The sequence below is a fragment of the Lepisma saccharinum genome, chromosome 19 (genome assembly GCF_977018435.1).
Source record: "Lepisma saccharinum chromosome 19, izLepSacc3.1, whole genome shotgun sequence".
NCBI classification, from domain to species: Eukaryota; Metazoa; Arthropoda; class Insecta; order Zygentoma; family Lepismatidae; genus Lepisma; species Lepisma saccharinum.
This window is the reverse complement of record NC_139247.1, coordinates 45,294,970-45,321,627: the sequence shown is the minus strand read 5'-3', so window position 1 is coordinate 45,321,627 and position 26,658 is coordinate 45,294,970. Positions and strand designations below refer to the sequence as shown.

At 34.5% G+C, this 26,658-nt stretch overlaps 2 protein-coding genes across 4 annotated transcripts; both read left to right on the top strand.

Moving 5' to 3' along the window:
- Positions 1 to 1,179: 1,179 nt before the first annotated feature.
- LOC146002847 (uncharacterized) lies at positions 1,180 to 23,094 on the top strand. 3 transcript variants are annotated; one of them, XM_083140831.1, is made up of 2 exons: positions 1,180 to 1,833; positions 13,915 to 15,040. In XM_083140831.1, the coding sequence occupies exons 1-2, from the start codon at positions 1,308 to 1,310 to the stop codon at positions 14,313 to 14,315; spliced, it is 927 nt and encodes a 308-aa protein (XP_082996957.1). In that variant the 5' UTR covers positions 1,180 to 1,307; the 3' UTR covers positions 14,316 to 15,040. The 3 variants fall into 3 exon arrangements, with proteins under 3 accessions (XP_082996957.1, XP_082996955.1, XP_082996956.1); XM_083140829.1 differs by lacking the exon at positions 13,915 to 15,040 and adding an exon at positions 21,991 to 23,094 and having other exon boundaries at positions 1,181 to 1,833; XM_083140830.1 differs by lacking the exon at positions 13,915 to 15,040 and adding an exon at positions 19,665 to 20,608 and having other exon boundaries at positions 1,181 to 1,833.
- Positions 22,488 to 24,184, top strand: LOC146003009 (uncharacterized). The gene is made up of 2 exons (XM_083141169.1): positions 22,488 to 22,527; positions 23,414 to 24,184. The coding sequence occupies exons 1-2, from the start codon at positions 22,488 to 22,490 to the stop codon at positions 23,806 to 23,808; spliced, it is 435 nt and encodes a 144-aa protein (XP_082997295.1). The 3' UTR covers positions 23,809 to 24,184.
- Positions 24,185 to 26,658: the final 2,474 nt, after the last annotated feature.

Below are 26,658 nucleotides of genomic sequence, written 5' to 3'. Positions count from 1 at the left end.
TTGCTCAGGATAGGGACAGATGGAAGGCCTGTGTTGCTGCATCCATGAACCTTAGGGTTCAAGAACACTAGAGAGTTAGTTAATTTATGATTAAATCCTGAACCTACCACGAACATAATTTCATAAGAGTTTTTTTCATATGTAAAAAAACATTGAAACGAAATTATAGAAAGAATAATATAGCTCTATTTCCTCCTTGAATGTGAAATTCAAAAGAGGAGATTTCCATAAAAACCCTGCATAAGGGTAGATGGTTGGATATATATTGTAGAAGCTAAAGTTTCTTTTATGTCCACTTTATGCACAGATAAGGTAATCAGGACTGGACCTACAGTTTAAAATGGAATCGGAACCACTATGTACTTCCACCGAGTATCGAAACCGGTACCCCATGGTTTCAGGGCGACGCTATCGGGGAGGTCCACGTATTATGCATGATTGCACGCATGCTACTTGTATGGTATATGTAATGCGTATGCTTTATGCTACACCATTCCACAATGCTTCGTTGATATTTTCATTATAGTGCATAAAGAACATAAAGGACAATAGTCTATCTCCGTGGCGGAGTGGTTATCACAACGCGCTACGACAGCAGAAATATAGGGTTCGAATCCCGGCCTGAGCATGGGTGTACTTTGTGAGTGACACTTCTTCAATTTCATCATTCATCTTCATCTTCGCAATTAGCAAAAAGTTAAATTCAAGGAAAACAATATATCTGTTTTAATTACAAGTGCGGGAAATCTAACTATATGCTGTTTTCAAAAAATCGTATTAACTTTTACGAACGTTTACAAGCATTAGAAAATAACAGTGTTATTGCAGTAATAATTCAATTAGCACTTTCGGAAATCTTCATACGACTGGCAACCTTGGAATTCCTCCAGTGCAATCCCCTCCCCCCACACACACTGAGGTTCCAGTATGTTCTGTGCTGGTGATCTGATAACGCGCCAGGAATTTCACACTTTGTTGGATCCGTATCGTTGTAAAGCAGTCCTGAAACGTGACCAATTTTTCCCCAGTGTCTCGTATCTTTTACACGATTTTATAGCCATTATTGTGTCAAATCATTAAGCCCAGTCCAAGGGCGAATGGAGGGGCTCCACTCGTTGTCCACCGCACCGCGACGCTCGCAGAAGCGTGAAGTCAGCAGGCCAAACATTGGCGGTACAAAAGCTGGGGGGTCACTGAATCGGACTACAGTGGTCATCGTGCAAGGGCTGTGAATGGATCTGGGAGCCTGAATCGGCTAGGACGTTTACCAGGACTCCCCGTAACGTGTTCTGTTAGTGCGGGCAACAATGACGCCCAACAGTGTGTTGTTAGTGTGTTCCCTATTGTTGGGAGTATTTGCGTCGTACTCGGAATCCGACACCCAACAAGCATCAGGTTTCCCGGTTGGAAGATCACTCTTCGGCAGTGACGGCGATGCTAGAGTTATCATGGAAGTCGTCACCGAGTGTTTCCACATGGACTTCCTCAGCTGCATGAAACGCAAAGTCCTCATCGCCGTGGATCGGGCTTCTAGAACCTTCGGCGACATCAAGCTCTCGGACAGTGTGTACTTTGTACGCAATCAGAATGCCGACAAGGAGACCGATAAGGATGCCGACAATGTAATTCCCAGGAGTGACGACAACAGGTTGGATGGCCTTCTTTGGAAGAGGATAGGCAAGTTTCTTCACAGCCACAATATACGATTCAGCCTTCAGTGGTTGATGCCTGGCTATGCCCTGCAGTTCTCCGAGAACAAGGATGACAGAAAAGCCGTTGACCTCTTCCTCGTTCGTGAAGACGAAGCCTCCGGAAGAGCACTGGACACCGGACGTAAGTGACCTCAATCTTTTTTCCAGTACTTTTACTAAACCATTACTTTAACTTGAAAGTTATGGCTTAAAATCAACTTTTTTTATATACCATATGTTGTAGCCCTGTTTAATCACTATTACCACATTCTTGAAATTAGCTTAGCAAGGGCACCGACTTTTGTGTCTCAGTAACTTTGCTGCTGTTGGAATCGACAATTTAGATCACCCTGAACACCTTAAATCGCGGGTCCCCAATTTTTTTCGATTCACGGCGCCTTTAGTGTTTCAAGATTTCCCCGCTGCGCCCAAGTCAGAATTTAGGCCTATCTAATACTTGCATTGCCCAGTTAGTTTGGTTAGGTTGCTTGCCTTAAGTTGAAAAAATAGACACATATTTCAAATTCAGAAACATTTTAAATTTAAAAAGTACTAAACAAGTACATGTTTGGGAGTGTCATTTCAATGAGATATTGGAACATTTCGCGAGCACACTGCCTTAAATGACTAGAGACTAGCAACAGTTATAGCAACTTGAAAATATATATTAACAGCACCAAACCTGAAACATGACCTGTCTAACCTACTCACGAATGAATCTAATAGCAGGAGTAAACAAAACGTTACCTGGCTAACCTATTCGTAGGCTTATTTCTACTATTAGATGAGTACGTGACTAGGTTGGGCAGGTCAGATTTGATGATGCTGTTAGCATATATATCTCCAAGTTGCTATATTTGTCTCTAGCAGCCTGTCTTAAAATGTGGTCTTGCTTACCGCGACATGTAGGTGGCAGCATAAGCATTCAACAGATTCTACAAAAGAATTAAACGAAACCTTCCGTTTCTTCCTGTGTACAAAATTTATTTTTAATGTGTTAAAACTCGTCTTGCCTTACTTAAGAAGCAGGAAAATGTTTTATTTTGATTCTAGCACACTTCAACATTGACAACCGGCAATGTGCTATGATATGCGACATTTCTTCAAATTAAGTATTAAGTATATTTTCATATACGTAGCTTTTCTCTGTGTCTTCTTGACAAGTAGTCGTTGAGTTTTAACATTACTTTTTCGATAATTACGTTACCGAAATCACATACGGTATAAACGATTGCATTACTTTGATAAACGTAATACTAGTCAATTTACAAGCTAGAGCAAAACCAGATTTCTTTACAATTATGCATATCTTCAGCAGTCATGTGTGTGAACATGCATACGAGTATAGTGTATGTATGTAGGATAGGATTTAGTTGAAATTAATTTCCTTTTTAGCAAGGGAAACCGACTGGCTACTCCTTAAACAAAACTAATTTTTCAAGTTACTTTCTTCAATCTCTCTCAGTACAGGATACATATTTTATACTTACAGTTTTCCACAACTGAGCCAAGTCGTATGCTTTCTAGAAATATATAAAAAGAGACAAAGCTTTAAGTAATTTCATGATTGTTGGTAGAAGATACAGTAAAGTCTTTTGAATTAAGATTTTATAAATTGCAAAGTACTAGCGACACAATCCATTTAAATTATAAGGTAAAGCTAATAGAGTTTCCCCCAATTCTTTTTACATTACTATTTCTCAACACCAATCATAATATTTTGCGAAACTATATAGGCTACATAGAAAAGAAAATGTATACAGTCAACATTAGAAAATTATTATTAAAAATTTTCATTGCAATTCCCTTACCCGTCTCTTTAATCGTACTTCTGTGGATAGTTACTAAGGAAAGGAAACACCAATAGGTCGGCAGAAAAACCTGATAATGATAAGTTTAATACTGCGACATCTTTAAACTTTAATTAAGTTTAAGTTAAAGACATTGCTACATTAAAAATAATAAAGTTATGCATTCCATTGTTCTCAAAAACATATTGGATGTACGTCTTGTGAACATCATTGGATTTTGATTTTCAAAATGTGATTAACATTTTTTAAACATTGTAGATGCTGCTTGCAATATACCTACTACAGTATAAATTAAAAAGCACGAAAAACTAGTATTTTATACAAGTCTAAAGTTTCTATGGACATCTGATTTTTATCTATGAAACGTTTGTGATTTCTAAGTGATTCAAGGCTAATAGCATAGCATATTACTTCTGTTCGATATGGTTTCTGATTCAATATTCACTTGCTGAGATGGTATTTTGCATTACATTGTTACGATGTGTTGTACTACCATTGCAAACTGTCTAATAACATGGCTATAAATGGCTGTACATATTTGACAATGACATAGATTACTGCATGTCGATACATTATTATAGAATTTAAAGTAATACAACAATTATCGGTTGTATAAATTGGAATTTATAGAAAAGTGAAATAAAGAACTTGTAATGTGCTGAGTTCTTGTTACTTGCTACGTAAAGTTTAGAGCTTTCTTTCATTTCTCAAATAAATACATTTAAGGAATACAATTTACGCAACTGTCGTGTTTTATCCTCATATCTGGAGATTTGTATTTTTACACAAATTATCATTTTAGACTGTATTTGGCTGATATAAAATGGAAAAATATCGTACGTTCTAAAAGCATTAGTTTGTACATTCCAAGAGAAACAATGTTAATCACAATGGCTTGATTCGTGATGTCTAAGTATTGGTATCAGTATATAAAACATAGATGACAATTTTGAGAGAGGCATTTCTGCCCCTCACAAATTTCCCACCAAAGGCAGATATTGCGCGTATTTCTAAATGACAATTCTCCCCCCCCTTTAAATTGATATATAAAGTTGCTGGTCACTGATATGAAATAAGACACTGTTCTCTCTGATATCTTTGTGTTTGTGGTTATTTCTATTTGCATGTTGCATTTTCCTCCTCTAGGGTTAACCGCTACTTTGAGGATGCATGGGGAAATGTAACAAATAAAGAAACGTTTATGCATTGCCCAGAGATCGAATCTAGGACCTCTGACTTCGATGCACGCTTACGGTCAACACTTTGCCAAAAGGCTGGTTAAATGCAGTTAGTGTATTTAACAGCGTAACTTGGGGACGCTCTTCTATGAAAATATTCTTAACTTGTAAATTTTTAAAAAACCTGAAAATTTGAAGGGATGGTGCCCAAATTACACCAAGTTTCGCCTGATTGTATTCAGCAAAACATGTATAATAACGCCGAATCCATTTATTTGGGCCATGGAAAAAAATAATCCTTCAATTTCTATTTAGGATTATATACGGGGTGTCCACATGAAATCTCTTTGATTTCAAATTACAATTGTGAGGAAACAATTCGCCTTAGAGCCTTGCGGTTCGCGGCATCATGCAAAGCAACTTAAAAAGTTATTATTCTAATGTAGAGCGCTTCTAAGTGGGCTACTTTCGTAACCCTCAAAATCTCTAGCCGATACTCCATCTCGACCCACTGTCGACCTGACTGCCGTTAACATTCCCACTGGCTAGGAACTTGTCATGCAAAACCTTAATTATCTTTACGTCTGGTGGCTCCCGTCCAAACGCACGTCTGAAATGTCTTTGGACTTAAATTAGTGATTTCATCTTCGCATACCACACCACGCTCTCTCTCTCTCTCTCTTGTGCTGTCGTCATCGTTGCTAATTACTCGGCAACAAAATGAAGAAATAAACTTTTTGAGTTGCTTTACATGATGCCGCAAACCGCAAGGCTCTATGTTGAATAGTTTCCTCACAATTGTAATTTTAAATCAGAGAGGTTTCATGTGCACACCCTGTATATTGGTATTTAACTGAAACCAATCCTACTGCGATGAAGGATTGCAAACCAATTTTTGCTTTTACACTTAATATGTACCATCTTATATCCTTTTATTCCCTAGTCTGTCTATTGTCTCCTTTGAAGCCAACAATTATTAAATCATTCCACTTCCATAAGTGTGAGTATATCTAAAGCAAGGAAATAAATATTTTACTACTGAAAAATTGAAATGCAAATGTCCTGCTATTAGTTTTGCACACTGGGTGCAAACCAAGAACTCATTTATACTAGGACATTATTTGTTCTTTTGGTGTGGTAATAAAATGGAAGAAACTTGTAACACAATTTTAGTTACTGCTGCAGTTCTGCCTTTGGCAAACTGATTTCTATCAAGAGATTTTAACTTGTAATTTTGTTAATTTGCGTCACTTTTGGCTAATCGTAACAATGAGTAGTGATGGGTGAAATTAATGAAGGGACACTTGCAACAATCACTCATGCCCAGGCCAGGACACGAAACAGGGAACTCAGGTAACGATATAGAAAGTTGACCACTTAATGCTTTGAACCATTTCTATGAAGAAAGAAAATGTTATTGTTACATGCCACAAATACAACAATTATTGTTATTGTTTGTATATTGTTTTGCAGAATGTTCATTCTATATTTTGGCTCCGTTTTTACGAATATAAATATGCACTTAAGAGGGTGTAAGCATTACAGTCCACCAATAACAGCAGTAATATTAATATTTCCTTCAATCTCTTTCCAAGAGTGAGGTGTTTCTTAAGTATGATTTATTTGGAATAAGCTTAGATAACTTGATATAACCTTGAACGAATACTAACATTTAAACTATGCATTTCTGCATCTCATTTTATTTTCATGACGGATGTTTTTACGAATTTAAATTAACTTCTCATCATAAGGCATTACTTTCTTAGGCTTAATGCTTACTGCTCTATATCCCAATCATTAATCATCGTTATTAATGTACCATTAATATTCACACATAAACCAAAACGTGTCAATTGACTCCACTAACACATTTACGTGCATAAACTGAAAATAATGCACTTTTTATTATGTCAAAATATATGCAGAAATGCATAAAAAGTCACTTTCATCAGCTGATGTTCCGTGTGATGCACTAAAAATGCATCACTTGGGAAGATCAGACAAGATCATTTCAAAGATAACAAAATTAAACATTTAGCAGTGTCAATTGATGCATTAAAAGTGGAATCCTTGTACTACATGGTCTAGTGGCTAGACAAGCTAGTGCCAGGTCAATACACCTATGTTCCAACTCAGATGCTTACATATTTTCACATTTGTGATGATGATTTGGTTTATTTATCTTCGCTTCTCTGTCACTTAATTAATTAATTAATTAATCGCGAAAATGAGGATGAGTGATGATAGGATGAAATTGATGAAGGGAAATTTGTGATAGGCTAATCTTGGCAGGACCTACAGTTTGAAGTGGCAACACTGTATCTCCACCGGAGATTCAACGCAGTACCCCTTGATTAAAATCTGATGGCGTTACCACTACACCGCCGGGGAGGCAACATTGCTTAATCGCCACCGGGAAAATCAGGATTGGTGTTTGGTACCTCTACACTCCTTCCTTTATCTATCAAGATATAAAAGAATATGGCTCTAAATATTTCATCTTATGCTAGTGTTATGGTAATGGAAAGCTGGAATTTGCAATTTAACGAATCCTGAACGTGTCGTTAGAAACTTAAAAGCACCAAGTTTCCAGAACGATGTAAACATGGACGTTCGGAGGATTTTTTCCAGGGAGTAGCAAGGGTGGTAACTTTTTCAGGAGGGACACATTATCTCCCGCAATAGTGGCCCTCCTTACCCCCCCTACATCCATGGATGTGAATGTCTCTATGTACACATCACACTAACATCACATTGTAAAAGTCAAATGCCTCGTGTAAGAATGTTTTCCTCCACATTCCATATACAAATTTTCTTTCACAAAAACAAACGTCTGTGAGATTAGAAATGCTTAAATTTCTATGGTCGAGTTCGTTGAGAGGTTGACTCTCGATATCACCATTGAATGTTCAAGGTTCGAATCCTGATCATGTGACAGGTGTTTCTTTGTAAGTGTCCCGTCATCAATTTCATCATATCGTTACTCATCCTCATCTTCGTGATTAGCCAAAAGTGGCAAAAAGCGACGTACAGGTCACTTTGTAACCCTGCCCTTTTAATCATTCTCAACACTTTTTTTAAAATCTAAAGTAAGATATTAGATACAGGAAATATTTTGCTGTGTATTTTAAAGGGCGCAAAATGGCCAAGTTTGTCGACACACCCCAAAATTTTAATTCACTCACTTACTTAACAATAATATAAGTATAATATCTAAAAATATTAATACATAGTATTTTTCTCAAAGCAATGCATTCAAGCTATTTCTTGACCCCCATTGTCCTTATTAAATACCCATTTGTCACAACATAATCAGAAATATAAAGACATACACACACAAGTAAATTATATCTGCATGCTATGCAAATACATTGCTAAAAAAAGGCTCATTCTTCATGTCTATGTGCTTTTCCCAAAACTAACTTTTGATATATTTTAATGAAGCAGGTACTTGTACTTCAAGATCTAGGAGTTGCTTAGTTTTCAGTTTCAATACTTCGTTATTGCAAGTAATATCATATCAAAAATCTGCAGATAACAGTCCCAATTTATCGGGTGGCAAAATCACCCGGTCTGCAGAAAAATACTCGGGAAGGAATGCATCACCTTATTATACATTCTGAATCTTTTCATACTGCGAATAAACGCATTGTGACGAACGAAATTTAACTTCTCTCACGTGCTGCATGTGATTCCATGGCCAGACACATAATTAAGAAGTCCCGTCTTTTGAGAACAGTTATAATTATTTGTGCTCTCATTGGCCAACACGCGAGCAGGTCCTTCGCGCAAGACCAATCAAGAAACAGCCAGGCCAGGATGAATTTCCTTGTAGCCAAAAGATGTCATCCGATACACTCCCACAGATGTAGCTTCGAACACCATACTGTTCTGCAACAATACGCAGAACGGTCCAATTAAGGGCCCTTTCTTCCAACAGCGTATCTAATTAGTGCACAATCGCATTATATCTCGCAGCCATCTGTGTCGTGCTAATGCATTGAACTGGGAAGCAAATACCGGTTGCTTCCTTGTTGTCGTAGAGGTCCCTCGGTTTTCGCAGCCTTCTGGGCTTTGTCCAATCACAATGCGTGACCATGTTTTCTTGTTATTCGGTAGTTGCGGGATCACGGCTTGGTTTATCGTGGTTGTGGTTCGGAACACCCAGTGTTCCCATTCAACTTTTTGCTTTTGGGGAAGAAGGGAAGGCTTGTACATTCATGGACACTTGTGAGTGTTAATCCCACAGGGAGTCAATGGGATTGTTACAACACAGAGGTGTACCTGACTGTACAAGACAATAAGGAAATGCGTTCATTTTCTGTCTCTGTCTTTGTTGCTGATCATAATGTTAGGTTTTGCCCACTATGTGAATAAAAAGAAACATCATGTGGTCTGAACCGTTGAAATCATCCCTTTTCTGAAACTGAACTCAAAACCCTTTATTACAACTCTCCTCCCTCAATAAATACGTGTCCCATTGAGTTTTTGTTCTAAATCCACTTTGTGCACGTAAAGGCTAATCGGGACTGAACCCACAGTGGGATCGGAACCACTGTGTGTCTCCATCGGATATCGAACCCGGGACCCCTTGTGTGGTGTTTTATATTTTGGCAGTTCCTATTTATTCCCATTTGACTCATCATGATATATGTTGTTGTATGTTGACAGGCAGACTCAATATTTAACACACTTATGGTAAAATATTTTAGGACCTTGAAATATACTTTTTGGAATATTTAGTACAACGTGTACATTTTAGCTTATAAACAAACACTAAAGATACTGATCACCGCAATCGTTATTATATAATAAAACAATTTGCACATAACGTTTCAATCCTGTTTCAGGGTTAATCTGATGAAGACCCTGACATAGGGTTGAATCGTTATTTCTAAAGTATTTTGTTATTAATAAAGACTGCCTTGGTCATCATCTTTAATGTTTTTCCTGAGAGAAAAAAAGACAATCATTTGCATTTTATCTTGGTGTGAACCTTTTTTCTTTAATGAGTACATAAATAGAATGCAATTGCATGATTATGGATTCGTTAGCTTTCAACTTGATCAATTCAATTTTTTTAAAGTTTCTGAAACATACATCCAATTCTTAGGAAATAAATTAACACAAACTGGCCAAATCAAAACCCGAAGGAGTCACATTGTCCTCACCAATTTATTTCATATTTATTTAATATTATATCTCTACGGTCACTCCGACGTCTCCCTATTATCATTAGACCTACCAACAAAACAATTTTAAACTTAACTGCCACTTCCGAACTTGTTATATGATTTCTGTGAAGGTTCAGTCAGTATAGGGGCGGTGATAATAGGACTGATTGACATTTGGTTCCTACTAAATATTTATTCTAAAACTGCCTCTCAGACACTGATATTCATGTTCGAAGAAGAACCTTGACGCTCTCAATTTTAATATAAATTTAAACATCAACATGTGTTGTGCTTTTGACTTCGTTCCAGGTTAAAAATAGAACTAAAGTTAAAAAATATTGTTTATTTGCATGTTATAAGTTGGTAACGAGAATTTTCAACACAATAAGCAATTAGCAATTAACAACAATCATTAATATCTGATCCTTCCATTGATTCGCCATTGATGGGTGTGTATATAAAAGAACTCAACGATGAGAGAAATTGCAATGAACGTTCGTTCTCACTCGTAATTTCAATTCCAACATTTTAATTAGTTGTATATGCTACGAATTACATAGGTAAATAAATTCGAATTATGAAATTAATTAAGGGCCATTCAATAAATTGCACTTTAAATCAACAATAAGCACAAAATTTATAATTTTCATGCTACAGTAGTTAATTCTCATTCAAATACAAGTTAACAACACGTCAGTGAATATTAATAGATCACTGTTAATAGGCTGTTGGTATTTTTCTTTAATGCGAGTAACAAACAAATATTACTTCATGGACAATTTATATTTTTACATAAAAAGAAACGAAATTCCCGCACTTTCGGCATTGTTTTATTGATCTATTAGCATTTTTTCAAGTTTTTTTCTGACGACAAGGTTTTTCCTAGCCGTTTATGAAATTCATCTTTTTTCTGTAAAATAAGGAAATTGCAAAAATATCGTACGCGGCAGCTGGCACGAATTTAGCCGGACAAATAAATATTAAAAATTAAAATCGATTGGTTATTGCACTCAGATAATAGAAAGTGCGTTTCGTACACAATTAGCCACTACTATTATTGTGTGTATGACAACACCAAATTTTTACTATCTTGTTAAAGCATTCTTTATAATTCACAATTATTTCTTTCATGTTTCATGTAAAAAAATTTAATATCTTGGCGGCATTGTTCAATGCACTGATATATGTAATGTACAGCTACAATCAGTTGCATAAAATTAATTCAATACGTCAATACTGGATTATTGGTACCAATTAAGTCACTGTAGGGTAGGATTTTTATTTGTCATTGATTATGGAGTACAGTGTTTTTATGTGTATTAACCAGTACTGTGGAAAACATGTAATTGATGTTTCTTAAATTATGAAAATATTTGTTCATATCCACATAAACAGGTAGGTAATATGAGATGTCACTAGAGAACAATGCATGTTCATACAAATCACAAAATATTATTGATATAATCTTTATCAATTCAAAAAGATATTCAAATTTCTCTGTGGAACAACTATCTTTGTCCCGTGATGGTCACATAGTAATCCAGGATAATATACATATTATGTTATGTGAAACATATGTTCGTTAGTACAATTTTATCCATACAAAACAACGAGTGTTGATGCATCGTCGATAGCTGTTGCTGGTGATGTTATCAGCAATGACAAAAAAAATGAAAACACAAATATTACTAAAGTTATATTTGAAGAACTGCAGATGATTTCAGCGAAGTACCTACCTAAGAATTAAGACAACAGAGAACCACTGTGGAAAGTTTGGAGGTAAGATATCATCAGTACAAATCAATAATGCACAGATGCGTCAAGTTTCGTTGGCACCAAAAGGCACCTCAAAACACTGCACCATCACATAATGTGGACAAAATGATTGATAAAAACGGATTTATTGGCACCAAATATTAGCCAACACACATCACATCCACGCTATATACGTTTTCATTTTTTTGAGCGCGTATATGCAATGGCACTTAACATGAGTTAGTTATCCAATTGGTTTGGTATGAGGGACTCGCAAGTACATTACAAAACAAAAGTAATTGGAAAACAAATTGAAAATAAATAAGAAAATTCATCTATTTATACTATGTGTATGTGTATATGATTATCAATACTAGGGAAATAATTGAAGCAGAATAAAATGTAAAGTTCTTTGTTTCAAGAAAGAAATGTAATGGTTTTTAATAGTAATGATATAAATGCTTGATGGCAATCATATATTAATTTACTATTCGTGTCAAGTAAAAACTTCCATACACATAGTGTTTCAAATGAATTTTCAACACTAGAAATCATCCGGCACATTTGCACCCCCATCTGCACAAGACTAATTGATAAAAGTATGATTTTATTAATATTGCTAAGGATGATTATTCTTGATTTTTAAGCATAGCACAAAAACAATCTTATTTAGGGCAGAGTTTCACATTGCTTCATTTCTCAATGTACAAGCTGAACACCATTTGAGATGATTTTTAACCCGAAACAGAAATCAAGAATTTGATTATCTTACTTAATCATTTCTTTAAAATCATAATTGCCAACATATCAGTCATTAAAATAATGTACTATCTTTCAAAACCTTAATGTAAAAAAGAGAATGGTTATCTAATTGTACTAGTCAAGATCTTAAAGAAAATGTTATTGAATGTGATTAAATTATGAACAATGCTGATAGAGCTAACTTATATACTATCAATATAATTCAAATTGTTAACAAGGGAATCAATAAGTTAGAATTCAAATATGGGAAAATGGTTTGAATGCAGTTCATATTATTATAATATGAAATATATAAACTAATGATAATTTTAGAAACAAGATAAATATCTTTCTAAATTAAATAAATACAATTATTGTGTATAGAACAAAGAAAAATTAAGGTGATTTTCCGTGTGCATGTCTCCATGTAATAATATTTGCATGCACAATAGAAATTATCTGAATTTTTTATCTCTAAATTGTTGTTAATTGTAGCCGATTTTGCATTCTTTGAAACATAAAGACAGTTACTAAGACATGCATAAACTCAATACATAAATTTCATTACACCTTTACTGTGATTGCATATCTTAAAAATATTTTTTGTTACAACAGAACCACTATAGTTTGATTAGATGACACATTTCACTTCTTTTAGTAAAATAAACTTGCAATGTTTTGGTTTAAACAAATTACTGAATTTAAAGCCGGACGAATTTTCATCCATTAATCCAGATTTAATGTATTAATATAGCAATATTCTTAGAAATTTATTAAAGATGTATCACATCTTTGAAAAAGACATTCTAATTTAGATATTTAAAGAATGAGGAATATTTTTGCATATGTTATTAAAAATTTAGATGCTGACCAATTATATTGATTTTTATAAATTATAGGAAATTTATATTATATATTGAAAATATTTTCATATGATTTTGTAATTAAGAACAATTAGAATGTGAAAAACATCTAAATTTTTACACGATAAAGCTCTCGCCATAAATTTGGTATTTATTTTGTAATCTTACTAAAATATGTATATATTTAAGGATCTGATTTAAGATCCTTCTGCAGGATTAAATCATGTTATTTTAATAATATGGTACGATTTAATACTTTTTATTAAACTGTCGTGATTTAAATTTTGAGGGTATTTATTATTATGTGAATAATATAAATTTAAAGTATCATTTTCAAATTAATTTTGAATGTGACATTAATTTCGTAGAAAATTACTTAGAATAGAGATATAATTCTTATTGCTTTGATTAATAATAATTATTGATGAGTTTGAGATACATTATGATTTAAAGGAATTTTAACAATATTGTTAATGTTACTGCTATAGTAACGGAAATTGAATTCATTTTGTTAATAGAGAAAGATCTACTGATTTTAAAGCTAGTGTCTAACTCTTGTTTTTTAAGATTGTTACCTTATGTAAAAAAAAAAGTTTTAATAATTATGCGAGAGGTTGCATGACTGTAGATACAGAAGTAGAGAATTGTTCGCCACTGAGAGCTCTCAGAGGAAACCTATAACTTTGCATTTTCTTTTCCAGGTGGTGGTGGTGGTGATGATGATTATGATGACTACGATGGAGGAGACGGCAAAGATAAAGGAAGTGATGGTTACGGATTATGGGGTATGGGAGGAAGTAAAAAGGGAAAGAAAGGAGGAAGTGGATTCGGCATGCTCATAGCTCTCAAGCTTATCACATTTGGTGTCATGGGACTAGGAGCACTTCTGACATTCACCACCAAAGCTGTCATGCTTTCCATACTGGCACTGATCCTCTCCACTGTTCTAAGCAGGAAAGGAAAAGATCAGTCTACTTATGAAGTCATATCGCACAACTCTGGAGGTCATAGGAGGAACGTCTTCATGTCACCTGATCACGAGATAGTTGCACATGACATGGCATACAATTCGTACATTCCATCAGATGATGGTGGTGTCTAAAAAAGGTTGGCTACATCCTATCTTTCTTGACAAGAGACCACATGACGTTACGTTTCATGATACGACATTTAGTTGAATTCTATTCAGCATTAATAGTTAATGGAAACCTACTAGACATTTTGCATGTGACAGAAAAACTATTATAATTGCATGGTGACAGATGAAACAAAATGAAGATGTTTAGACATGCATGATACAAGCAAAGACTTATCTCTCTATACTAGAATTTTACATTTAGAAAATGTGTGAAATAACTGGAATAATTCTGAGTGAAGTTTCATTAATGTCGTGACGTTTGACCCAATGAACAAAGACAATTACTACATTATGCATGTACAATGAACATAATTCAAATTAATTCCAGCAGGTACCCGTATGTTTTCATGCTCGAAGATATCACGGAGGGATATTAGTGTTTAAACTAAGTTACGAAAACTAATGTTACTACAGAGGACTTGCAGAAGAGTACTGTGGACTTTTAAAGTTGATTTTAATTCATTTATTGACTTGATGTGCTCAAGAAAATAACTAAAAAAAGTGGAATTAGGTTGTACATGTATCTAAATATTTATAATAAATTGTTTATAGTATTGTTGAAAAATAATTAATGCATTTTTCTTCACGACACCAGAACGACAGGTTGAACTTTGTGGAAACTATTTTCAGGTAACTATTAGTGTCAATTTTGTTTTCAGGTAAGTGATAATTACAGTTAAGCACAGGTGCAGGTTTGCATAATCAATATTGCACTTTGCTTCTGTTCACGGTTTCATATTAAACAAGCTTCTGTGAACTTTCTTTAAGATAATGGACAATTCGACTATATGACAAAAAAAAACTTGAAATTGTACCGAAAGATATATGCAATTGCAGCACATGCACTTCACCAACTTAAAATTTAAGGCTGAACTTTATAAAAATTCTTGCCTTGCAGCATATTGTGGTGCCAGCAACTAGATTCACGATTTTTGTCATATTTCAGGATACATTCACAATGCACCAGACCACATGAAAATCGTTTCAACATTTGTGTATTCAAATATTTGCATCACCCACCATAGACGCATTGTACTGTTTATAAACATTCAAATTCAATTATTTTTTCACTTGCACTACAGCAAGTACACTGCTACGTTTTACTGTACTATGATAGTGCAGTCGCTATGTAATTCTTTATTCCTCTCTATCTCTATTACAATCATAGTGTCTTCCACACTGACAAGCGAAACAAACACACTGAAAGTCGATACAGATTGGACATGCAGAATGACAGACTAAATATTCTTTAAAATATCAGACTAATTTTTCTTAACAGGCATCATTTTTCTCTTGGCTTTATAGAAAAAACTATTACTACACCTGATAAAAGACTTTCCAGCTTAAATTTCAATAAAGCTTTTTTTATTTATTAATACTTCTTGAACGAATCACGAAATATAGTATGATTGCAAGAATCAAATGTGTTGTGAAACAATGTTAAATAATAAGTGATTACGAAATATAAATCACAAAATTTTAAAATTAGTGAGTCACCGTATGTGTACTTTAAACAAATTATTAACATAAACATGCTTTATACTGACTTTTTCAATCTGATGTTGCGTTTCATTTCTAATTACGAAATTCAATTAATTTGTTTTCATACATTTAGATAATATTACATAAAATATATTAGTAGGATCTATTTGCGATTATTTGTTGTTCTATAATTAATGTAAACAAACCGAACTTGTATTTACTGCTAACATTTATTATACATGTAAATTTCAATGACAGGTATTTAAGGATATATCTTGAATTAGAACAAATGTGTCCATAAAGATGATTTTTATTTATTTTAGCGAAGGTGTATGCATTAATTTTCCATGTGCTTTCTATGCATCTTTTTATCAAAAATCAAAGGAGTACAATTTTAGTAGCTGGCATTTAAACTGATCATATTTAAAATTGAGATACTTTAATAACATATCCACAAGCAAACATTATTATCTTGAAGAAAATTTTCATGTTTTACCTTCAAAACTGACCTAATAGAATAATGAATTTAAATATAATTTATTAATGAAGTAGGAAGAGACAATGGTTAAAAATATGATTATGATATTATACGATTATTAATGTTGTCACAATGTTATCATTACAATACTACTTTGAAACTTGGCCTCATAACTCTTACAAGAAATAATTAAGTAAACTCTGCCTATGTCATACTAAATAATACAAAATAATAAATGTAACTGCTAACTAAATCCCGACTAAAAGACATTTTGAACTTCAGAAAACTATTCCTTCTCTTCTGCATAGCACCATTGATTACATGTGAACTCTTCCTTTGATTAACAGGTGGAGGAGGAGGAGGGGACGATGACGACTATGGTGGTGGTTTTGATTATGATAGCAACGAGAAAAAGGGAAGTGGTGGAGGATTTGGTTTCGGCGGATCCGGCAAAAAGGGCAAAGGACACCATAATGGCTGGCTGATGTTGATCAAGATGAAGATGATCACTTTGTTCACCATTGCATGCGGCTCTCTAGCACTCATGGCTGGGAAAGCCATCATGCTCAGTCTTATCGCTATGGTTCTTTCCATCGTCCTCAAGAAAGGCTCTAGCAAAGAACATTCGACTTACGAGATTGTCAGCCACCCTCAGTACAGCCACAGCACTTACGATGACAACGGGAGAAGACATATGGTGTTGAGTTCAGAGGAGGAGGCCATTGCTAACCAACTGAATTATGACACTTATGTACCCCAATCTGGCACCTATTACCAATAACATTTCTCTGTGCATTTATAATATGTACATTCACAGACAGTATATCGAAAATCATGTTTTATCATCAATTTCATAACATTCTTTACATTATACATTAAATTATTATGTAAGTGGAATGTGTTTATGTACGATTAATTAAATTTTATAGTGCAACCAGATGAAAATCAATAAAGATATACATATAAAATTTGCAAACAATAACATTCATGTAAATGTCAGGGAGAACAATTTAATGAAAACTGTAAAATTTTCCACAAACAGCAATTAAATAATGAAACATATTTGTAATTACTCATCAACGTACAGGTAAATGTGCTTTGTAAACGTATGCTTTACACAGTTAAAACATTTCAGATTAATTTTGATATGAAAATAAAAATTCTCTAAAAAAATATAAATGTCAATATTACGGTTTTACTTCATGTAATATAAAATATGTTACAAACATTTACACATATTTATGTAATAAGATACTTAAATAAATTATTCTAGTGTCTGTTCCATATGTTAGTCATTTTTGTATAATAAATAATAAAGATAAAATCTTTAAATCAAACATATAAATACTTATTATCAATCCTAATCATACAAACCTGTTAAACAGGTAAATACTAAGGTTCTAAAGTTTCTTTCAAGTAATGTAGTAACATTTGTTCCTTATAATTTATTTTTTTGGAAACTTCAATACTATAATGCCAAAATACATGTTGTAATGTTGTAATTGCTTGGAGCAAGGTACTGCAAGAATGTATTTTCATTTAGAAACTATCTTTTCAATTTGTTTTCAATGTTTCACAGTGTAAGTACACAACTGATATGCAAGGTTAATACATTTTGTATGTACATATGTACCATATAATGTAATTACTTTAGTAACCATAGAAAAATATTTAAGTCTGGAACATCATTTATGGAAAAAAAATACAGATGAGCATAATAGCATGGTTTACAGCGTTTTTTACATGCTTTGTTAACATATTTGTGTTATGAGTAGGGAACGGAACTTTATGTGCTAAAAAACTCAGAAATATTTATTTTTTATGTGTCATAAATGTTGAAAATATGTGATAAAAACAGGAAAATATGTGACAAAAATAAAAACATTTGGTAACAAAAACAAACTATAACATGCATTTTAAACACCTGAAATTAGTTTCTAAATGATTACCTCTTAGCGACCTATTTTTTGGAAGAGTTGCAGCGGATCACCATAGTTTTTTCCAAATTCTCCATTGTAAATCTGTGACGATTATCTCTAAAAAGCATTTATATTGTGAGAAAGATCGCTCCACGTCACAAGAAACAATTCTTGCATATTTGAAGCACGAAATGTCACTAACGCTGAAGTTTTCCAAAGCTTCCTCTTCCTCTACTTCACCTCCTTCCAAAACACATGCAATTTGGCACAATGTTTGAAAACCTTGGTTTTTCCCCAAAAGTTCTGTACATTTAGACATTTAGATCCAGTGAGTTCTTTCAGTTTCGTTTCTACTATACGGACTTTACCAATGGAAGCTGCCAAAGTGTTCGCGGACGATTCAAGCTTTCATATGGAATTAGAGAGAATGGACAGGTTTGTTGAGATGTATGCCAATTCGACTTTTAAGGAGGGCTCCATCAACAGTTCTTGCAGAATTCTTCTTTGTCGAGATCATTTACAACAGATACATTTTTTTTCAAAGTTCTGGGCATAACATCTGCATCGCGTAACTACAGGTGTAGGGGGAAGGGGAACCTCAGGACATTTTTGTTTAAAAATGTCTATTCTTCTAGGCGACTTGATAAAAACTTTCTTCCCATTTGAAACCAGTTTATCGACATTGGGAAAAAGAGCTCTTATCTTTTCACATATTCTATGCAACGCATGCGCGACACATGTAACGTGCACCATTTTGGGGTAGCTAACGGCAAGACCACTGCATGTAAGCTGCAGCATCTGTCAAGAGAAGAACATTGTCAAATTTTATGCCTTCTGGCCACAATAGCTGCATTGCTTCATTAAAAAGCCTTGCTATCGTTACGTGTAGCCAGCCCCAGCTACTCACAGCTATTTCTTCCCAATAGGATCGTAGGCGAGGTGCCAGAAGTCTGCCAGCGAGGGTGCTCAAAGACAAAACAAACCTAGCACTCTCGATATGAAAGAGGTGGGGAGAATAAACATTTTTCCTTCGAGGATTTCGAGGTAGATGAAGTCAATGAGCGATTTTATGTATTTAAAATGAAAATTCGCAAAATATGTATTTACATACGGAAAACTGGAAAATATGTGTTTTTATGTAAAATAAAATTTGCTGTGTTGACATATAAGGCTATGATCAGAATTTTTGCAAAAATGAGGGTCTCTATCTTATCGCAGAAAAAACATTTATTTACCTGAAGTTCCTTTCCCTAGTTATGAGTGATAGAGGAGTGGTAGCTAAATTATTACAAATGTCTTATGTATTCTTGTGTATGGATTACTTGATTCACATGTTTTTCAGGTATCGCAGAGATGATAGTCGTTTCCCCTTATGCTATATCTATTTGTCAAGCTAATGTAGAAGGACCCATTGATGTTTGGTTTGTTTTCCAGGTGGTGGTGGTGATGATGATGACAGTGGTGAAGGTGGCTGGTTCGGAGGCGGCGGAGATAGCGACGGCGATAAGAAAGGCAAGAAGGGAGGTGGAGGAGGAGGCCATCACTCGATGTTCATGGTAGCTGTAGGAGTAACCATGAAGGCCATTTGTGCTGCTGTGGTAGTTGGTTTAGCAGGGAAGGCGACCCTGCTCAGCATTATGGCAATAGTGATTGCAGCCATTAATGCAATGAAGAAGAAGAAAAAGGAACACACAAAATTCGAGGTTGTCGCTCATTCAAAGAATTCATACGGCTATGGTCAAGAACAATATGGCAACGACGGTTACAGAAGAAACATGTATTTGGATTCGTCAGACTATTCACCACATGGAATGGCATACAGTGGATATGACCCTACAGGCTATGATGTTGGTGGCATGCAATAGTGTATCCATTAGGAACTAATACAACGGCCAATACGTTCCTCCATTGTTAAATGGCTCTTTTCATGGATATACGTACTATGATTACTTGGCATGAATTGGACAAACTTAAAGGATGTCGAAAATGTAATTGTAGCTAGTGCATTTACATTTTCATGCTTTACTTCATCAAGGGACTTGCTATGACATATAATCATCCATTCTAATCATTTATCATAGTGAAGGGGACCTGTTTATATACACAATATTATTTCTAATAACAAGACAAAATTCTTGCTTTCCTTAGCTACGTGAATTTGACACCATAGACATTTTTCCACAGAAAAAAATGCCATTGCAGGAAAGTGAGAACATGATCTGCTCATTACATTTTTAACGCAAGAACACTTCAAAGGTTGAATCTCACCCCATATATAATTACAATATCTTACAAGTAAAATATCTTCTGCATTGTTATTTATTTTGCTCAAATGTATTTATTAGGAAAAAATAAATTATGTTATTTATTGATTGTAATTAGAACTCGTTTTCAGTAGATATTTGAAATGAATATTTTACCTACATACCTTACTTATTTTTTGGACCCTACCACTTGGTTTTATGTCAAACAAGTGAGGAAAATGTAGAAATTTAATTGTATTTTATTCTAATTGAAAATTTCATATTGGCATTGTATCTTTATAACAAACGATATGACACATGACCGGGAATAGGAGAACAATGTCAACTTGAAATCTTGTGTAAGATTTCCAGTTTCATCAATGCAGCATCCTACCAAACCAATGCCCATCGATCAGATATTCTCATTTGAATGGTGAGTTCGCTAGACTATGTAGTCAAGTAAGTTTCTAAACACGGAATTTTTTAAAAAAAACATTTGAATGTTGTGAAAACAATTTGTGATAAATTCCTATTAAAGCATAAAAATGGTTTCTCTGGCTCCTTCAAAACAAGAGTGACTCATTTTCATCAAGTAATTGATTTGATTGATTGATTTGTTGTTCTTAAGTCTACTTTATGCACAGTAAGGTAATCGGGACTAGACCTACAGTTTAAAGTTGGATCCGAACCACTTGTGCCTCCACCGGGTATCCAACCCGTGACAACTTGATTACAAGACGACGTCGCTACCACTGCACCATCGGGGAGGCTCTTTAATCAAATAATTATTCCATTCATGAACAATGTTTCCTTATTTATTGTGACCAAACTTACGAACTCATTTCAGTTTTATTTCATATAATATTAGTGTTTTAATATTTTTAAACTTTAGATTGGTTCACAGTAATGATGAATCACCAGATGTACAAACGATATAATTCTCTCAATATTACAAGTCCACAATCCCCAAGCTGAAGGAATAATTCATAATGCATAATTCAACCAAATATTTATGAATCTAATAAGTTGTAGTTACGGTGGCCTTGTGGGAAAAAAATAGAATAAAGATTATGTTTGCTTTGAGTGCAAAGATTTGTATCGAAACATGTATCTTTAAAATGAGACATCTGAACTAAACATGACAAAAATGAGATTCGACATTCAACATTTGTACTTGCATTTCAGTTTGTATTCATTATTATTGATAGGTACTATTTTTTAAGTCAAGATATTACACAATTCTTATATTCCACAATCTCATACCACATGTGATCACCTCTTGCACTTTGCACACGCTTATCTAGCACACTAATTAGAGTACATTTTTCTTGTCTTTGTGCATTGTACCACCTTGTGGCTTCTGCAGTTATTTTTGTTGAAATAAGGAAAAGTCTATGAAGAATGGAACTATTTTCATTCACAGGATGTTGAACACATGATAGTCCCAAAGTTGTGCGTGCACGGTCTTAAGAAGCCATGATATTCGGTATTAATGTTCTCATTTCTCTTTTCAACAGGTGGCAAAGGAGAAGGAGGTGATGACGGAGGTGACTATGACTATGATGAATACGGTGGTGATGATGGTGGTGACAAAGGCAAAGGAGATAAAGGAGATAAGAAAGGAAAAGGAGGTAGTTCAGGAGGTGGAATGATGATGATGGTGAAAATGAAAATGATCACCTTGTTTAGCATTGCCTGCGGTGCCTTGGCCTTGATGTCAGGAAAAGCCATCATGATCAGTTTAATGGCAATGGTTCTGTCTATTGTCCTCGGCAAGAAGCACACCAGCGAACATTCGACCTACGAAATTGTGAGCCACCCTCAGTATTCTCACTCCCATAGCCACAGCCACAGCAGCCACGAGGAACATGGTGGGGGTGGTGGCGGTGGTGGCGGCGGCGGATACTTTAGAAGAAACATGATGCTTACTCCTGAAGAAGAAGCAATTGCCCACCAGCTATCCTACGACAATTACATCCCCCCAACTGTCACTAATTACTCATAGTGCATTCACATGCGTTCCTCAAGTCAAAATCACCAATCCTTCGACCTCTGTAATTACTGGTTATGAGTCGTTTGTTTTTTCCCATCATCAAAACTACCTCACCTAGTGATATTTGGACATTAAACACATATACTACTTACTGACTTACTGAATCCGCTAAAACAATTGAAAAATGTAAAGGAGATTTTCATGGAAACTGCATTGGACATTAATTGGTGGACACAGACTTTAAAAAAAATCAAAAGAGACTTGAAATTTATGAAACAAATTCTTCCGCAAACGATCTGCACTTGCTTCGATTAGAAGTTCAATACAGTGATTAGTTAATGACAATTATGCAAAAAATACTTTGATCGAAATGGATGCGCCTGTTTTGCATTACAAAAGCGGCGTTATCCAAGAAGATTAATGGTGTTCATGGCTACAAAGTGCAATTGCAATCAGTGTGAAATATTGAAAACACTCTGATTTAATACCTCACTGAAGCTCACACTTAATCGTAGTGTACATAAATGCATATCGCTCTTGCCTATTTATTATTTATTTATTTATTCATGTAGGATTGAATAAATTTGTACACTTTAGCGCGTGTGGTATTATGTTCATATTACTGATATATTCTTGTGTTCTTTTATTTTATGTTACTTACGTTTATTGGTTCTTTAGGTATTATAGCAGAATATTCATTCTGATGGATGGAATTGGAATACTAAAGAGATCTAAGTTATCGTTTACAAATGGATTGTGCTTACAGTTTGGGATATGTGCCAAATAGTTTTCTTTAGCATCTAAACATAATTTCTGCCCCATTTTGATACTGGTTTACCACACAATTCATTAGATGTTTCTTCTAAGCTGATTTTCTTTTGCTGAAGTTTGACAAGCTTGATACCATTGTGCAAGGAACACACACTAACACTATCTTTCTATTGCAGGTGGTAAAGGTGGTGGTGGCGGTTGGTTCGGTGGTGGCGGCAAAAAAGGCAAAAAAGGAGGAGGTGGATACCTGGCCATGTTAGTTATGAAATCAGTCATGTTCAAAACCATCTGCGCCGGAGTAGTCGCCATGATGGCAATGAAAGCTATCACCATGGCCATCTTGGCAATAGTCATCTCTCTCATGCAGCACAAGAAAAAAACTAACGACCACACCACATACGAAGTCGTCACGCATCCCAAGTACACGCACACCCACAGTTACAGCCATGACGAGTACGGTGGGGACGAGCATCAAAGAAGGAACTCATACTGGGAGGTTGACCAAGATCCAGTGGTTCACAAGCTGGTCTACAATGCCTATGCACCTACTGAAAATGGTAGCCCGCAGTAAATAATTTAGACCAGCTTATAACATGTCAATCTACATTTTTTCAGAAATGTTTCAGGCTTAACGAACCATGAAGACACTGCTCATGCCTTGGTCATCCTCCAGATGTGAAGTTTGGCACAAGACATTTCCAGCACTTTTGCATCCAGGAAATACCTTTACCAATTCCATAATCACCACTGCACTCTCATACCAGTGAATTACTCCGTGGACGAGTACCATCAACCCAATGATGCACAAAGCAATTAGTTTGTAAGACAAACGTTGTTGTGTTAACATAGACAATTAAACTCATTGTTGTCGGTTTTTGGTACATAAAAACTGACACAAGTGAGAATTGACCAGAAGCAACATGTCACACATTGGTGATGGTCATACATGTACAACAAACATGACTCTCCATTCAGTCAATAACATATCAACACTATTATTTATTTTTAAACAATGTATTCATACGGAAATAAATTGTTATTTATTTTTAACTTACGATAATTTTTGGTATAACAGAACAATGCACACTTCCCTGTCCGTCCTGGGTGTTATTCGACACTGCATGTTGAATTTGTTCAAGGTATGCACTACTGGAATAGGTTACAAATAATACACCTACTGTGGTGGTTTGTCTAGCACAATATCACATAATACAAGATTGTGGAATATGAAAAGTGATGTTAACAGCACTAATAAATTAAACTGAATGTTCACAGTTAAAAACTTAATAACTTCGAATAATTATAAAGTTTAATAATAAGTTTCTAAAACGACAAGCTATGTTTTTCGTACACAAAACAATTGGATTTATAATAAAACATTAAATACGTGTTTTTCTAAGAAGATTAGAGAATACTTCAAACTCGATTTTGTTTGAAGTTAGCGATTTTATTGGATGTTAAGAAATTTAAGGAAATCTGAACTTGTTTCATAATATATTTCATACAGAGAATGGAGAATCGTTCGTATTGAGTATATTTTATGGTACGGAATAATCCTTACAAAAAGATATCAATTAATTAATTAATGATAATGACGGCTTATTCTGAACATAAATAATACACACACACACACACACACACACACACACACATATATATATATATATATATATATATATATATATATATATATTAACCACGCCGCTTTCTAACCAATGAAGTGTGTGTGTGTAAAACACACATACGCAATAATTAGATTTTTTAAAACATAATTCAATAAAATTATTTGAAAGAAATTTTAACATAAAAAAAATCAGCAATTATCATCGTGATCTCTTTAAAATTAATAGTTTCTCATCATGATTGGTTTTCATTCAAAGTATATAGGCCAAATTGGCATGTTTTAAATAATTGGAGTGAAGATATTAGAGTTAAATCACATGTGTTCTGACACGATAATAATTTATTGCCGCAGAGGGGTTAAAGAGCGATCACTTACCCTCCGCCCCTCCCATGGGAAAGTCTCATTGTCTTAATTTAGGCTATAATTTATGTTTCTTCCATTCTCGTCTCTTGTACAAGTCTTGCTTAATTTATTTACTTCCTTTCTGCCCTATTATTTTTATTTTTGCTGTCACCACCTAGTAGTCTACTAACGATGTTCTTCTGTGAAAATCCATTAATCAATTTTATTTAATTATCATTCATCTTCGACGCAAAATGGCAATGCATATTTTCATCTTTTGCTGCCTTCCTGCTTTTCTTTCTTTAAAAATTCTGAATGTTTTGAAAATTTCAGCCTTGTTATCTCACTTTCGATACTCGTGATGTTAGTGCCTCTATAATTGTTCTTACTTTCCTTCTTGGTAAAAAAAAAAACATCCCTTTCTAACCCCCCCCCCCCCCCCGATCTCTTGTTTTCTACAGACTTCTTTTGCTCGATTCTGTTATATTTTCTTATCTTTTTTCTATCTTAATTCTTTCTTTTATTACACCTTCTCTTCTCTATCTCTCATTATCTTTGTTCATGACGTAGCACTTTTAGACATAATACGCTTGTCGTATAGATTAAATACTCTCCATTGTCGTAAATTGCTGAAAGTCGACTAATTATTAGTTGAACCAAAACAAAACAAAAACAATACTGCTTGCTGCTTCCAAATATTCTATTATCCTAGATAATGAATATAAGCCAGTTAATAACTTTATGATTCAAACCCAGATATGACGATGGCTTGTCACACCGACTACTACATATTTCAGTACGTGAAGCAATCTCAGTATTAACCCCCCCCTCTCCCTCCCCGAAAATTGTTTGTTGTTGGTACAATTACCATTTCTCCCATATCGATATTAGTTCTACTTATTGGCACATGGCACCTATTAACAGAATACGTACGTACTCACCATTTTGACTCAAACATAATGTCGAGTGAATTATTCAAATTGAATAGTGTAACAGCTTATCTTGTCAAGTTATTGCGCTTGCACACTTTTTTCTTAGGTAAACAATGAAAATGAGGGCTACGGCATGATATTGAAATTTGTGCGGAGTACTACCCTCAGGGATTCAAATTATTTTCAATTCAGATAATTGTATTGTGGTTAGTGATTATTACAAGCACTGCCAAATTAGTATTTTACTTTTGATTGGGGGGGGGTTCGATTATAACTGGATTTAGTTCACTATCTTTTAGAACATAAACGTTTATCATAATAATAATGAGACGAAAATATCAAAGTAACATAAGAACTCCATATTTATTTTCTCACATAAGTATTTTTTACGGTACATACACTGTTCCATTGTTGATCCAGTTTAAGTTCCATATTTCATGAATTATTATTGCATTCCGTATATTATGGAGTAGCTAGTCTCATATACAGAAAATTAAACTATCTTTTTATAGTGTAATCGATA